This window comes from Rhincodon typus, chromosome 13 (genome assembly GCF_021869965.1).
Source record: "Rhincodon typus isolate 14 chromosome 13, sRhiTyp1.1, whole genome shotgun sequence".
In the NCBI taxonomy this organism is placed as follows: Eukaryota; Metazoa; Chordata; class Chondrichthyes; order Orectolobiformes; family Rhincodontidae; genus Rhincodon; species Rhincodon typus.
Window position 1 is genome coordinate 56,662,840 of NC_063344.1, and position 14,455 is coordinate 56,677,294.

A 14,455-nucleotide genomic window follows, 5' to 3' on the forward strand; every position below is an offset into this window, starting at 1 on the left:
TTCAGTCTCTCTTCATGTTACTTTCAAATAATGCTAAGTAACTTTCCCCTTCAGTCGATAATGTAACATTGGTAAAAGCATAATTTTTTGTTTTTGTTCTAGGTTTAGATTCTGTCATTGAACCTTCATCTTTTTTTCCATTTCCTGGAGATGACTTTGAATTCATGCCAACATAATTTTAGTTTATCAAAAACGAAAATTATTTGGGTTATCATTGGAACACCTGCTTGTGCTGGAAAAATCAATTTAATTAGTGTTTTTATTTGTTCTGTGGTGACCCAGTAAATCATTTAAATTAACTTAAATTTATTTTTGTAATAATTCAAATCTAATTTAAAATTCAAAAATAATTTCAATAATTGGAAATTGTGCGCATTGGCCTTAAATGACATTAAAGAAATAGAGATCTAATGTAATATCACATACTGTATCGAAATTTGGTGCTGTTCAACAAAATGGTTTACTGTTCTAAAATTGTTAACAGTATTTCCTCTCCACAGATACTGCCAAACTTTGGGTATGTTATTGAAGATTTTAACACATTGATAGTTTTTTCTTTAAGTCTTCAGTGTTTCCACAATTGTATGAAAGAACCAAGAATTACAAACATTAGATTACATTTATAATTTATTCTAATAAAATAGAAATAGTTTGTCCAGAATAGAATGGTATCTTGGCTAAAATCCTAGCCAAAATCTAACCACCACCAATGGAACAAAACTGTATGTAACGTTTTTTTAGGATAAATGTGTTCGGTGAAAATGTAAGGATGCTTATTTTAAAAAGGCATCTAAACTCAATCAGGAAGTGTAATTATTAGTCTGCATGAGTTAGGCTTAATAGAGTCTGAGATGACAAAATGAAAATTTTCAAATTTGTGTAGCAAATTATGAAAGACGAGACAGAGGATTTGGGAGAAAATTAAAAGTGAGAAAATTACAAGCAGAGGTAGAACAATGCAGTATGTTGAGACAAAATACATGTGTTTCAGTAAAGAGAATAAGTTGAGAAAATGAATGTCATACTGAGATCTATTTAAAAGGATTGTTCTGTTGTACCACGAAGCCGCCTCTGTTAGAGGTTATCACATTTTTGAAATCTGGTCAGAAACATAACTTGAGTATAAAATGTATACATTTCTAACATACATATTTAGATAGACTTGAGTCACATTAAATTCAAACTGGGCCAGTTGACTCTGATTGATCAAGATGTTGACATGGGGTGTTCCCCAGGGAAACCTTCTCACACGAGGTTGTTGCTTTGTTGAAAATATCTCAATGCCCTGGATTGTTCCTTTCTTTTACAGAGGACAGGGGCCTTCTTATGAGCTTAGCTTCTAGTTGGTGTAAATGAGCCATGATGCAAACCTAACATAACCGTGAATTTGATGTTAGTGTAATTCTAGACATGTTCAGAACTTGGGATACAATTCCAGATTATCAGTCAAATCAGCAAAAAAACTTGTGTTTTGATTCAACAGCTGGCTTGGAATTTGTTTTCTAGTTTTTCTATTTAAAAAGCCAAAACAGTTGTTTATGTGGAACTAAAATTGCAATAAAAGGATTTTCTAAGTGATGCATTTCTTCGCCTACACAAATCACTGCATTTCAAATGTAATAGGTCAGTGTGTGACTGTCTTTTTCTTGTTATTTACTCCTTCATAGAATTTAGGTGGCACTGGAATGGTCAGAACTTTCAAATCGTGTTATCCTACCTTGATAACTGAGTGGCTTGCTGGGTGTTTTGCATGTAGCCGTATAAGGCAAGTCTTGTAAGATCATCAGATGTCAGCACGTAAAAGCCATCAGGGAACCAAATAGGTTTTAAATGGCAAGCTAGCAGTTGCATGGTTACCAAAACTGAAATCAGCTTTTATTTTTAAGTTCCAGATGTATCTACTTAATTTAAATTTTCCAGCTGCTGGGACAGGATTTAAGCACGTCTCCAGGATTTAGATTACTTAGTTCAATGTTTCAACCACTGGTACTTTTTGCTTAAAGTTTACCTCCACTTTAACTGTACAGACTGTAAACATGTGTCATCTAGTTAATAGTTTAAGTTTTGGAATCATTTCAGAAAGAGAAATTATTTCTGACATATTTAGTATGACTTTTTTGTGTACAAGATATCTGCTGGTTTCTGTAATAATACTCGGAATCTTCAAAGCCCTATTATGTTAAATTGAGATGATCTATAAACTTAGTTTATTGACTTTAATGTAGAAAATCATTACATTCTGTACTGTGAATAGGGTTTAGTTCATGGTTCATGTCTTTTAGTATAGAATTTCTAGTTTTAACAATTAAAATTTAATTGTAGAAAAGGGGATAAATGCAATTAAAGCAACTTGTAACCTATTACACTCAAAAGGTTAGGATCCATGCTGACTTAATAGGTTAATAGCAAGAAAAGTAAGATCATAAAACAGAAGGTTTACTTGGCTAAAGAACTGGAGATATAACGTCTGTAATCATCGCAAGTCGGGCGTTCCACAGAGATGTTTAGATTTGAGAACAAAAGTTAAATTGATTTAAAAGTTTTCATTGAATCCTGAAAGGTTGTAAAATCCATTCACTTAACCAGATCAAAGAAGAAATTGTAAATGAGGAATAAATGACCTCAAAGCTCAAAATGAGAACAGCTCAGCATGTGCTATGTCATCATGGAGATGGTGGAGCTCAGGAACATTTTCTGGTTTCAATTTATTAATGTGCTTACTGAAAGAATTAATTGCTGTTCAGACCTTGTATGGTCTGCTGCAAATTGACAGAAGATAGCCCAAGTAAATGATAGCTGAATAGACCTGCACTGTAAACAGAGTAAAAGGAAACTATTTAGTTCACTGTGTGGAATTCACATGAGGCATAATCACAGAAAAGAAGTTTAACTGGAACGGTTAAAGCAGTTGACAACCAGCATGCAAGACCATTTGAAACAGTTGACCCTGGTTGCCAAACAGATGTGTTTATCCAATTGGTTATGGTTAACAATCCTTTTGACTGGCCAGCTATCTCTGGTTTGGAGCAGTCAAGGATGGTTGTGACCAGTCAGTTAATATCAGTTGGAAATGTTTGACCCCTATGTGACCTGTCACTTATGACTAGTTGGTTGATTGCGGTTGGCTTTTCCTGGCCAATGAAGTCACGTTTGAAAATTGTCATCCTGGTTGAACACAGTTTATGGAAAAATGAATCAGCCAATCCACCCTATTAATTAGATAGCACTGTAGTTCATCTGTGTTCGACTAAAGTTACATGAATGAATTAAGCTTTTTTAATCTTGAATAGTTAAAAAACTGAAAGAAACATTGACTTAACTAAGTTTAAAACTTCTATTAAGAAAACTGCATATTAAACAAGTCATACAATAAGCACTTCCATGATGAAACTTACGAATAACTCAGTTCATCTCCAAGGAAAGTTGTTACTTATTGAGATTTTGAGTTTTATTGGAGATGATTTTTCTTTACAAGTTTTGTCGTTTTTCATCACTCTTAGACTCTGGTTATGGAAGTAGTGAATAAAACAATGCTGGTGGTTAGAGACATGAAAAGAATTAAGCAAGGTTCCATTGATTTTTGCCCTGAAAAGCAAACAAGTTCCATTTGCAGAATAGTCTCAGTTGAGCATAATTAAATTAATAAAGCAAAAGCATAAACCTGTATCCTAATTTAGTTGTAGCCTCTTACTATGTATTTCTTCACACATTTCTGCAGAAGAAACTATCAGAAAACATGCATGAAAGTACACGACTGTGGAACTTTATAGGTTGCTGATTGCAGGCTGAAATTGCTCTCTCTCTGTCTCTGGGCGCCGTTGCAATGCAAGTGGCTTCTTGCAAGCTTGGATTCAATCTAACCGCCTCTTGCTGAGTATCACATACAAAAGTCAGTCAGCTTTATTGAGTGCTGGCAATCTGCTCACAGCAGGGGCGAGACGTTTTTTGAGACTATCACTGTTTTTGTTTTATTATTCTCATTTGTGGTTTGGAACTAAGTTGCATTTAAGAATTAAACTTTTTACGAGCTTTTTTTTAAAGTAAAGGAGCGAACTAAAAACTGATGTTTGCTGTTGAGAATTGGCCTGGAAAGATAATGCAGGTTGAAAATTCTCTGAGAACACTATAGACAAACCAGAACCAAGATATCAGAATGCTGAGGGACTGGCACCTAGTTGAATTTTGAATTGGTCAGTCAAGAGAGTACCTGTTCTGGCCAGCCAACCACAGACAATGTTAAAAAAAGAAACAGAAACCAAAAGTTGAACTGGGTTGTTCATTTTGCTCTCTGTAATTATTCTCCAGTTATTGGGTTGTTGTAAGCCCTGAGAAAAGAACCCCAGTCTATATGAAATCAGGAAAAGTCTCCAGAGGTCTGCAGAAGGTATTTGCACTGACAGGTGACTTCAAAATTCAAGCAAGATGCCTGTAAGACAACCCATCGGATTTCATGAAGGCTTGGTATTAGTCATCGAACTGGTTATCGAATTGGCAACTTAATGATTTTCTTTTTAAAAATTTATCCCTTAAGTGTGTCTGTCTGTCTGTTGGTGTGTGAGCAGGACTTGGTAAAGAAGTTTAGGTTTAAATCATGTATATCAATTAGATTGTATTGTCGTTCATCTATGTTCTGCTAAAGTTACATTATTAAAAAACATTAACTTTTATTTAAGTTATAAACTTAGTGTCCAGAATCTGTTATTTCTAAGGCATGCTTAGGAACACAAGGGTTTGTGGGCCAGCGAATGGTTTAATTTCACGTGTGGCAAATCCTGTGATAGTGACACAGTATCAGGGATAATAGGAACTGCAGATGCTGGAAGATCTGAGATAACGAGGTGTAGAGCTGGATGAACACAGCGGGCCAAGCAGCATCATAGGAGCAGGAAAGCTTTTTTTTTTGACGTTTTGGGCCTAGACCCTTCATCAGAAATGGGGGAGGGGAAGGGGGTTCTGAAATAAATAGGGAGAGGGGGGAGGCGGATAGAAGATGGATAGAGGAGAAGATAGGTGGAGAGGAAACAGACAGGTCAAAGAGGCGGGGATGGAGCCAGTAAAGGTGAGTGCAGGTAGGGAGGAGATGGGTCAGTCCAGGGAGGACGGACAGCTCAAGGGGGCGGGATGAGGTTAGTAGGTAGGAAATGGGGGTGCGGCTTGAGGTGGGAGGAGGGGATAGGTGGGAGGAAGAACAGGTTAGGGAGGTGGGGACGAGCTGGGCTGGTTTTGGGATGCGGTAGGGGGAGGGGAGATTTTGAAGCTTGTGAAATCCACATTGATACCATTGGGCTGCAGGGTTCCCAAGCGGAATATGAGTTGCTGTTCCTGCAACCTTCAGGTGGCATCGTTGTGGCACTTCAGGAGGTCCAGGATGGACATGTCGTCTGAGGAATGGGAGGGGGAGTTGAAATGGTTCGCGACTGGGAGGTGCAGTTGTTTACTGCGAACCGAGTGTAGGTGTTCTGCAAAGCGGTCCCCGAGCCTCCGCTTGATTTCCCTGATGTAGAGGAGGCCACAATGGGTACACCGGATGCAGTATACCACTTTAGCAGATGTGCAGATGAACATCTTGATGTGGAAAGTCTTCTTAGGGCCTGGGATGGGGGTGAGGGAGGAGGTGTGGGGGCAGGTGTAGCACTTCCTGCGGTTGCAGAGAAAAGTGCCGGGTGTGATGGGGCTGGAGGGGAGTGTGGAGCGGACAAGGGAGTCACAGAGAGAGTGGTCCCTCCAGAAAGCAGATAAGGGTGGGGAGGGCAAAATGTCTTTGGTGGTGGGGTCGGATTGCAGATGGCGGAAGTATCAGAGGATGATGCGTTGGATCCGGAGGTTGGTGGGGTCGTACGTGAGTACGAGGGGGATTCTTTTTTGGTTGTTATTGCGGGGACGGGGTGTGAGGGATGAGTTGCGGGAAATGCAGGAGATACGGTCAAGGGCGTTCTCGACTACTGAGGGGGGGAAGTTGCGGTCCTTGAAAAACGAGGACATCTGAGATGCCTCGTCCTGGGAGCAGATGCGGTGGAGGCGAAGGAATTGGGAATAGAGGATGGCATTTTTGCAGGAAGGTGGGTGGGAGGAGGTGTATTCTAGGCAGCTGTGGGAGTCGGTGGGCTTGAAATGGATATCGGTTTCTAGGTGGTTGCCCGAGATGGAGACAGAGAGGTCCAGGAAGGTGAGAGAGGTGTTAGAGATGGTCCAGGTGAATTTAAGGTTGGGGTGGAAGGTGTTGGTGAAGCGGATGAACTGTTCGAGCTCCTCGTAGGAGCACGAGGCAGCGCCGATACAGTCATCAATGTAACGGAGGAAGAGGTGGGGTCTAGGGCCAGTGTAGGTACGGAAGAGGGATTGTCCCACGTAACCTACAAAATGGCAGGCATAGCTTGGGCCCATGTTTTTCTTTTTGGTATTTCGGTTCTAGACCCTTATTTATTTGGTGTGGCTTCCAATCTCTGTCATAACAGCATTTAATTTCAAACTGTCCGAGCAAAGTCACAGATTCATAGTTGTTGTGGTGCGAAAGGAGGTGAATCTAACCATCCTGTCTGCACTGCTTCCTTTTCCCTGTAACTCTGTACATTATTTTTGTTTAAATAATAATTTAATGCTTCAAATGAACCTACCTCCATCACACCTGCAGTCAGTCATTTCAGACCTGAACTGGTCAGTGAGAAAAAGTTCTTCCTCATCTTGCATTTGTTTCTTTTGCAAAACTACAAACTATGTCCTTTAGTTTTCTGTCTGTTTGAGTGGGAAACTCAGTCCAGACCCCCATGATTTAGAAAACTTCGATCAGAATTCCCCTCAGCCTTCTCCTGTCCAAGGAAAACAGTTCCAACTTCTCCAATCTATACTCATAACTGAAGTTTCTCATGCCCAGAACTGTTCATATAAAGCAATTAAGCACTCTGTTCAGTGTATTCATATCCTTCTTAAAGCATAGTGCCCAGATTCTATACAGTATTCCAGCTGAGGCCTAACCAGTTTCCTATGTATGTGCCACTTGCTGGTGAGTGTAGAAGTAAGAGGTTAGTCCAGATGAATACATTGCTGGAGGGAAGTGCAGGAGGGAGGATCTTAGATTTCAGGGACTGGGAATGTTTTTAGGGATGGTAGGACCTGTGCAAGGCTGACAGGTTGCACCTGAACCAGAATGGGACCACCATTCTTGTGGGGAGGTTTGTTAGTGTTGTTTGGGGAGTGTTTAAACTAGCTCGTCAGGGGGTGGGATTCGAAGAGAATGTGCAGCAGTGGGTAACCAGTAGAGTCACAGGCTTGGCTCTTCCTTTAACTCATCTGAAGAGCCATTGCTGACCAGTATCCAGAATGAAAAACCAATTAGCAAGTGGGATCTAATGGACCAGCTGGTGGTCATCCATTTGCCATCTGTCTGCTTGGCCCTAACTTACAGTGTGACCACCTCTCTGAACATGAGCAACTGGCACCAAAAAAGCAGCCAGCAAATGAGGATTGGGAATGCAAATTGGGGGAAGTGTCTCCAGCCAGTCCACACCTTTTGGATGCTTTGCTGCAAAGCCCACGGACAGAGCCCAGCTCCCTTCTTGCCCGGTGGAAGTTCTCTTTCCCACAGTTAGTTAGTCTTTCTTTAGCTTGTTGTTGTCTCTTTCCACAATAATCCTAAACATTCTACTATTAGAATGATTACTATCTCCTAAATATTTCCTCCAGTTCCTATGATCTACTTGACCCTTTTAATTATCAAGAAACAGGCCTGCTTGTTTGTTGGACCGAACACATGCTGCTTTAAGAAATTCTGCAGAAAACAATCTAAGAATGCTTGCTGCTATCTGCACTGAACCTAACACTACACTAAATCTATTTTAGAGTAATTAATCTCCCCTTGATAAGCACTCAATGACGTGCATCTCAGTGATTTCCTTGCAGATTTGTTCTTTTACATCTTCCTACTCTTTGGAGGTTTATCGACTATTGCACCGTTTTTGCTCCTCAGTTCTAGCCAAGTTGATTTTGTTCTTGAACCCCGGAACATCCTCTTTTTCTCAGCGCTGTTCTTGTTAACCAAAAATGCTGCTCACCTTTTTTTCCTTTCCCTGTCTTTTCTGAACACCTTATAACTAAGAATATTTAACACCCTGTTCTGGCATTCGTGCCTGTAACTCTCAAATTTGATTAACTGCACATACATGCAGTGTAACCCTGATTTCGACTTCATTATTTTGTCCCTTACTCTGACTTCAAACATACGATTCTCTCTTCAAGCGCTGTCTGCTCTCCCAGACCTTTTGAATCCTTGCGTTCACTAATGTTCTCTCCTGATTCCTACGCTTTGCTGAGTTATTTTAAACCTTTTCCCACCACTAGTAACGTACACTGACAATGAGCTTGGTCTTGATTCTGTTCAGGTATAACCTGTCTGGCCTGCACAGGTGCCAACTCTCCAGAGCCAGTCCCAGTGTGCCCAGAATCCAAAACTTCCTTCCAGCCACACAGTCACCTGTCCTATCTTCCAGTTTCTATAGTCAATTGCATGGCCCTGCACTTTTGAACACCTACCTAGCTGCCCAAATTCTGATTGCAGGACCATATTCATTTCTGTCTCATAAGTACCAGTGTGGACCTCAATTACTTGTGGTTTGCCCTCCCCGAGGAATGTCCAGTAACTCCTTTGTGACGTCCTTGATCCTAGCTCCAGAGAGGCATGTACCATTCTGGGGTCACATTACTGGCCTCCAAAATGTCTGTCTGATTCTCCAATGAATCCCCCATCAGTACAGCTGTTACACTCTTCTTTCTTTCCTCCTGTAGAGTTTGGTCACCAGTGGAGCCACAGGTTTGGTTTTTGCTTCACTCCTCTGTTGAGCCATTGCTCACCCAGTATCCAGACAGAAAAGCAATTAATGAGTGGGATCTAATGAACCAGCTGGTAGTCACCCATTCATCGTCTGTCTGCTTGCCCCTAACTTGCAGTGTAACCACCTCTCTGAACATGAGCGACTGGCATCAAAGAAAAGCAGCCAGCAAAGGAGGATTGGCATTGAAAATTGCAGGAAGCTATCTCCAGCTGGCTTGAATTACTGAACTTTTTCCTGGCACACTTCATATTCTTGGGCATTCTTCAAGAAATTGTGCAACCAGCACAAGAATTTTAAGAATTAAGTTGATAATTGCGATATTCCTAAACAGTACAGAATCCTCTAAACTATAAGTAATGACATCAGATGACACTTCCATTTTAACAGCTTATTGTGCTTAAAATTTTTGTTACGAATTAAGTAATCAAAATAGTATGCATTGAGCTAACACTGAAAAATGTTAGTACTACAGGTAATCATTATGCAATAGAAATGATCGACGTCTGGACTTGGGTATTCTAATTGATTTTCTATTACTTAATGCTGGCTTTCAGTTTATTTTTTCCTAATTAAATCATATTGTGGTTAATAAAGGAGATGGTGTATTGTGGTAATTGTAATCCAGGTGCCCAAACTAATGCTGTGGGAGCATGGCAGTTGGTGAAATTTTGAATTTCAGTAAATCTGAAGCATAAAGCTAGTGATGGTGACCATGTCAACTCTCATTGTTATGAAACTGATCTGATTTCACTCTGGTCTTTAACAGAGGGAAATTTGTCATTCTTGTTTGACCTGTATGTGACTCCAGACCCATACAATATAGTTCACTGTTAACTGTCCTCTGAATAGCCTAGCAAGTCACTCACTTAAAGAGCAATAAGGGATGGCTGACGAATGCTGGCCATGCTAGCAATGCCCACACCCCTTCAAAGAAGTAACAAAGTATCAATACTAGTTGCACATACATATGTATAAAATGTATGTTGCTGTTAATGTTGTAAAATGTCTCTGTTTCCAAGGACGCTAAGGCAAATGAAAGATATTAGGAAGGGTGACTAAAAGTAAAGTGGATAATAATGCTTTTTTTCCTTAGAACTTCAGGAATTCAAAGTCATTTATTTCTGTCGAAAGCGCACAGAAACGTGTCCTCTTTGTTTATCTTATGATAAGAATTCACTCTCAGTTGACTTCTTCTGTCCTCGGAGCATACTGCTAACAGGGAGGGGGATGGGCATTGCTATTCATTCACCAGCTATTGTAGCAAGATTAGCTGCAGTTTACAGCTGTGTAGCTGTGTTGTCAGGCTTGTCAGACAGGAAACAGTCAGTTGAGGATTTGTGTTGCCAGGGAGCATGCAAGAATGCCAAAACAATTTGAAAACCAAAACAAAATTCAACCAAGCACAGCAGTACATAATGGCATCTGTCAATATTCCAAGACAGATTAAAGGGAGTTCAGCAGGAAAGCACATTTAAAGCAGTTAAACACTGACTTATAAAGTTCCGAATTAAGATTTTTTTTCTTTTGAGTTGTAATGGCTATTGTAGTTTTGAGTTGAATCTAGATTATCCGTGAGTGAGATGGTTCGTATTATCTAGGAGAACCCTCTGCTGGTAACATGCTGCACACTGTGCTTGAGAAACAATACGTGTACCATTCTAAGTTACAGAAATTAGAAGCTGTAGGCTGTAGCTTCATAACATTTAAGAGTTCACCGCAGCTGTTAGATCCAAGCTAACCTTACACCAGCTTATCTGCAATGCAGCCATCTAGTGGCAGGCTAATAAGTTATTTAATTTGTGTTTTTGTAAAATTGAATATCATTGAATCAGGTATATATTGAAGGTTCTTAGAAATCCAATATTTTCAAGAATATTAAAATGATAGTAACACTAGGTTTGTTGACAGTTGTTCACTTTGTGCAAAAATAAAACTAATTGAGCAGCAGATTTAATTTTTGTATTCTTCCTTGTTACTGCTTTCTAACTAGTTAAACATTTAATGTTAATACTTTTAGATCCTGGTAGTGTCTTAAGTACAAGTGCCAAAACAAGTCAAACAATTTTTTGCTTTTTTTTAGTTTTTTTTGTTGGAATGGAAGTTGAAATATTTCAATTTAGCTTTAGAAAAAACTAACCAAGGGGTTAATGCTTTTATCATTTTAAGCTTGTGGATAATACTGCCCCTGGTGGTGAGATAAAAGTGTCAGCTAAATTGGAGGGAAAGACCACACCACAAGATCAGTTTGGAACTCCTTTCTAATTTGAATAACTAAACTCCTTGTCCTTATCAAAAGATGCCTTAAATGGTGTAGCTGTGGATGAAGCATGTAACACAAGATCTTGGAATTTTATGAAAACACTCTTTGATTAATGTATTTAACCAATAACATATTTTATTTCAAGAGGTTTAAGATTAGCTACTTTAAATACAAACCATACAAGAGGGTTTGATGACATCCCCTTTGTAATCATACTGTAGTAAAACATGGTGCAGTGTCAAAATAAAATGTGTTAACGTGGATATAAACGTGTAGAATTGAAACAAATTTTTAGTGTGCAATACAGAAGTATTCCTGTGGGTGTCTCTTTTCCCTAGTGATTTCACAAAACTGAGCAACAGGGGGTTCCAAGCATGGAGAAGACTGAGTATTAAAGTGGCTTTTTTCAGTTGTTCCAATTTCTAATGTATTTCATTTGGAATAAAAATGCAGTCAACTTTAAAAAATCTGTTTTGGAAAACGTATCTGAAATTAGAGTTAACGGAAGCTTGTAGTAACTTCTTTTGGAAAACTGAATTTTATTCTTGATCAGATCCAGCTTTTAAAACTACCATGTATAATTGTGCTAATGGATGTTGGTTTTTGTAAAAATTATTTAGCATTTACATTTTATTTAGTCAAATCTGGTCATGAATTAATTATTTCAAATAAATTACAAATAGTTAAAATTGTGAAGCCTTTTTAAACTTTTAAAGAACTCATTGTGTGGAGGAGTGTTCTGTTTCCAATATTTTAACTAAGTCATGAATAACAGTAAAATATGAATTATTCCAAGTATTTTGGTTATAATCCGTATGGTGGTTGAAGCTGGAGTCTCAAACAGTATTTAAAGCATTCATAGTTAACATAGAATTTGGACAAGCTTGCGTGAACAGCAATACAATGGAGCTTGATGTAAACCTTTCATTGACTAATAATTATGAGAATTGCATGAATTGTGAAGAATCATGTTTTGTTGTGTCTCTGTGTTATTTAAAGTTGTTATACTTTTCTAACATGATCACTTTTAATTTTAGAAATTGCCCAAACATGTTTCTCATAAAAACTAATCAAGAAAAAGAAGCAGCAAACAATTTTCACACAATCAAGTTATTTGAAAGATTGCCAAAAAGCAAAAGGAAGAAATTACAAAATTCCAGTCCAGATTTGTGGACAGCAAAAGTGCTGAAGAGATGATCACTCCAGAGTTACCAGTGTTACAGTAAGTACTCTTTTAGATTGAAATAATACGTTTTTAGATGTAACGTTGAAGTGGCTATTTCCAAAATATCTATCTTTCATCTCAAGAGACACAGTGGGTGGACTGCAGTGCGATTTCTTTGAATATAAACAGCTTTTTGATCCTCTAAATTAGAGCAACGATTAAAATGTTTTGTACAACCTTTTATTTTGTTTGCACTTTGCATCCAAAATGTTTTGAAAATAATTCTGTTATATGACCAGTAAAGTGTTAAAAAAATTTCAAGCTGTGTATTAAAGCCAAGTCACAAACACAATATATTTTGGTTACGGAAGTATAATTATGTATCTGTATAAATTTTCAATTACAGTTGGTTTCATCAATATTTTTAAAAATCCAATCATTAAACAGAATCAGTTTTCAATTCTATGCTTTTTTTGTGAAATGTGTTTTGAACATTTTTATCAAATATTGAATCTTAGCACACTTCAGAAAGTCAGTCTCCAAGAAGGAAAAACTGTATTCTCACTCTGAGCAGTCTAGGTGGAGTGGTAGTTTTTCAATAGAAGAGGAACCCTGGATTAAGATTGATCAGGATCAAACTCTTTGGGGAGATTCATTGCACAGCATGTAAAAATACAAGGGAATTGGTCAGGGCAGAAAATACAATGAAATCTTTGGGGCATCAAGAAGAAAACATAATATCTGAGCCCTCGATCTGCCTGTCTTCTTGGCATTTATTCACGGTTGAAGAATTTAGGAAGATTGTACTTATTGGATGCAGACCTGCTGGTGGCTAATCAGTCCTATCTGTATCAGGTAGATTGTTCTATAGTGGGTCAAAAGAAGCAGTAGTTGCTTCTGCATATACTTGGGTCTAACCATCTCCTTTTTACTTCAATGCTGGTTCCTGGCTCAGCCTCCAAGGTGTCTGTAGCATCTCCAGACATCTCGATCTCAATCTGGCACTTACCACTAATGATAGTCACTGTGAGGGATAGAGAGGGATGTCTTTAGGGAGGCTTTGAAAACCTTGCCGGGGCTCCACTGTCCCTTTCACCAGTGTTCAACTGTTTGTATGGCGTGATCTTGGGCAAGGTGACTTGCCCATTGTAGTTGGCTTTTCAGAAAGATGACCTCAATGCTTTTGATGTTGGCTGTTTCCAGGACTTCAGTGTTTGTGATGCAGTCCCTACAGCGAATCTTGATGCTGTGGAGGTAGTGTTGCTGGAAGTACTCGAGAGCCATATATTGTGGCAGTATAGCACCATTGACTCAGTTCTGGTTTGTACGCTTGAGTTTGTGCTTTGATGATGTGTTTCTTCCAGATTAATCTTTAGAATTTGAAGAATGCTTTGTTTGCTTTAGAGAGCCTTTCACCTGCTTCCTGATCTATGATGGCAGCAGGCAAGATGACGCTTCCCAAATAGGTAAATTGCTTAACAGCTTTCAGTTTGCTCACTTCGGTCACAATGCTTGCAGGCAAATGCAGGGCTTCACATTTCTTTAAATGGAATTTTCATTCAAAGAGTTGTGCTGCCTCAGGAAACATGTTGTTGTAAGGAGCTTGTCCTGTACTTAATGACTGTGGAGAGGACAGGAGGGCACAGCCATCAATACAAAGAAATTCACTGATGAGTTTTTCTTCTTTCTTTACGTGAAGATGCCTGAGGTTGAAAAGATCTCTAATTCGTCCACATGATTACATATACTCCCTTCCCATTCCCTGCAGTAGCATCGCATCATATTCAAGGAGTTGCTGAATTAGATCCAGGCCTGCACTCATCCTCACTTAACCCTTTTGGAAATTTAGAAGGATGTCTAGAGGTTGCTGTTGCACTTCACTTGTCCATACTGATTTTCATGATACTGCTTCACAATACCCAGGAACCTAGATAGGCATGCATGGTATTTCAAGAATTTTCAAAAGTCTGTCTCCTGTGTCAGATACCTTGACAAGTTTTATGAGTGTTACATACAAGGCTTTACTTTGTTCACAACAATTTTGTATTTGATGGAGTACAAATACCAGATTTTGAGGGCCTCTGCTTGCACTGAAACTGCACTGGCTCTCTAGGAAATTCTCTTCTCCAACAGTAAGGGAGCATATTCAGAAGTATTCTAGTCAAGATCCTCCCAGCCACAGGAAAGAGGATGATCCCACAGTAG

The 14,455-nt window shown here is 39.0% G+C and overlaps 1 protein-coding gene across 5 annotated transcripts in view; it reads left to right on the top strand.

The window, feature by feature from the left end:
* The window catches only part of LOC109934307 (cohesin subunit SA-1), a 194,876-nt gene that overhangs the window by 105,938 nt on the left and 74,483 nt on the right, over window positions 1–14,455 (top strand). For all 5 annotated transcript variants that reach the window (XM_048604839.1, XM_048604843.1, XM_048604842.1 and 2 more), the window contains exon 2: window positions 12,123–12,307. In XM_048604839.1, the coding sequence (XP_048460796.1) occupies window positions 12,279–12,307 (29 nt within the window). In that variant the 5' untranslated portion in view covers window positions 12,123–12,278. The remainder of the gene's footprint in view (window positions 1–12,122; window positions 12,308–14,455) is intronic.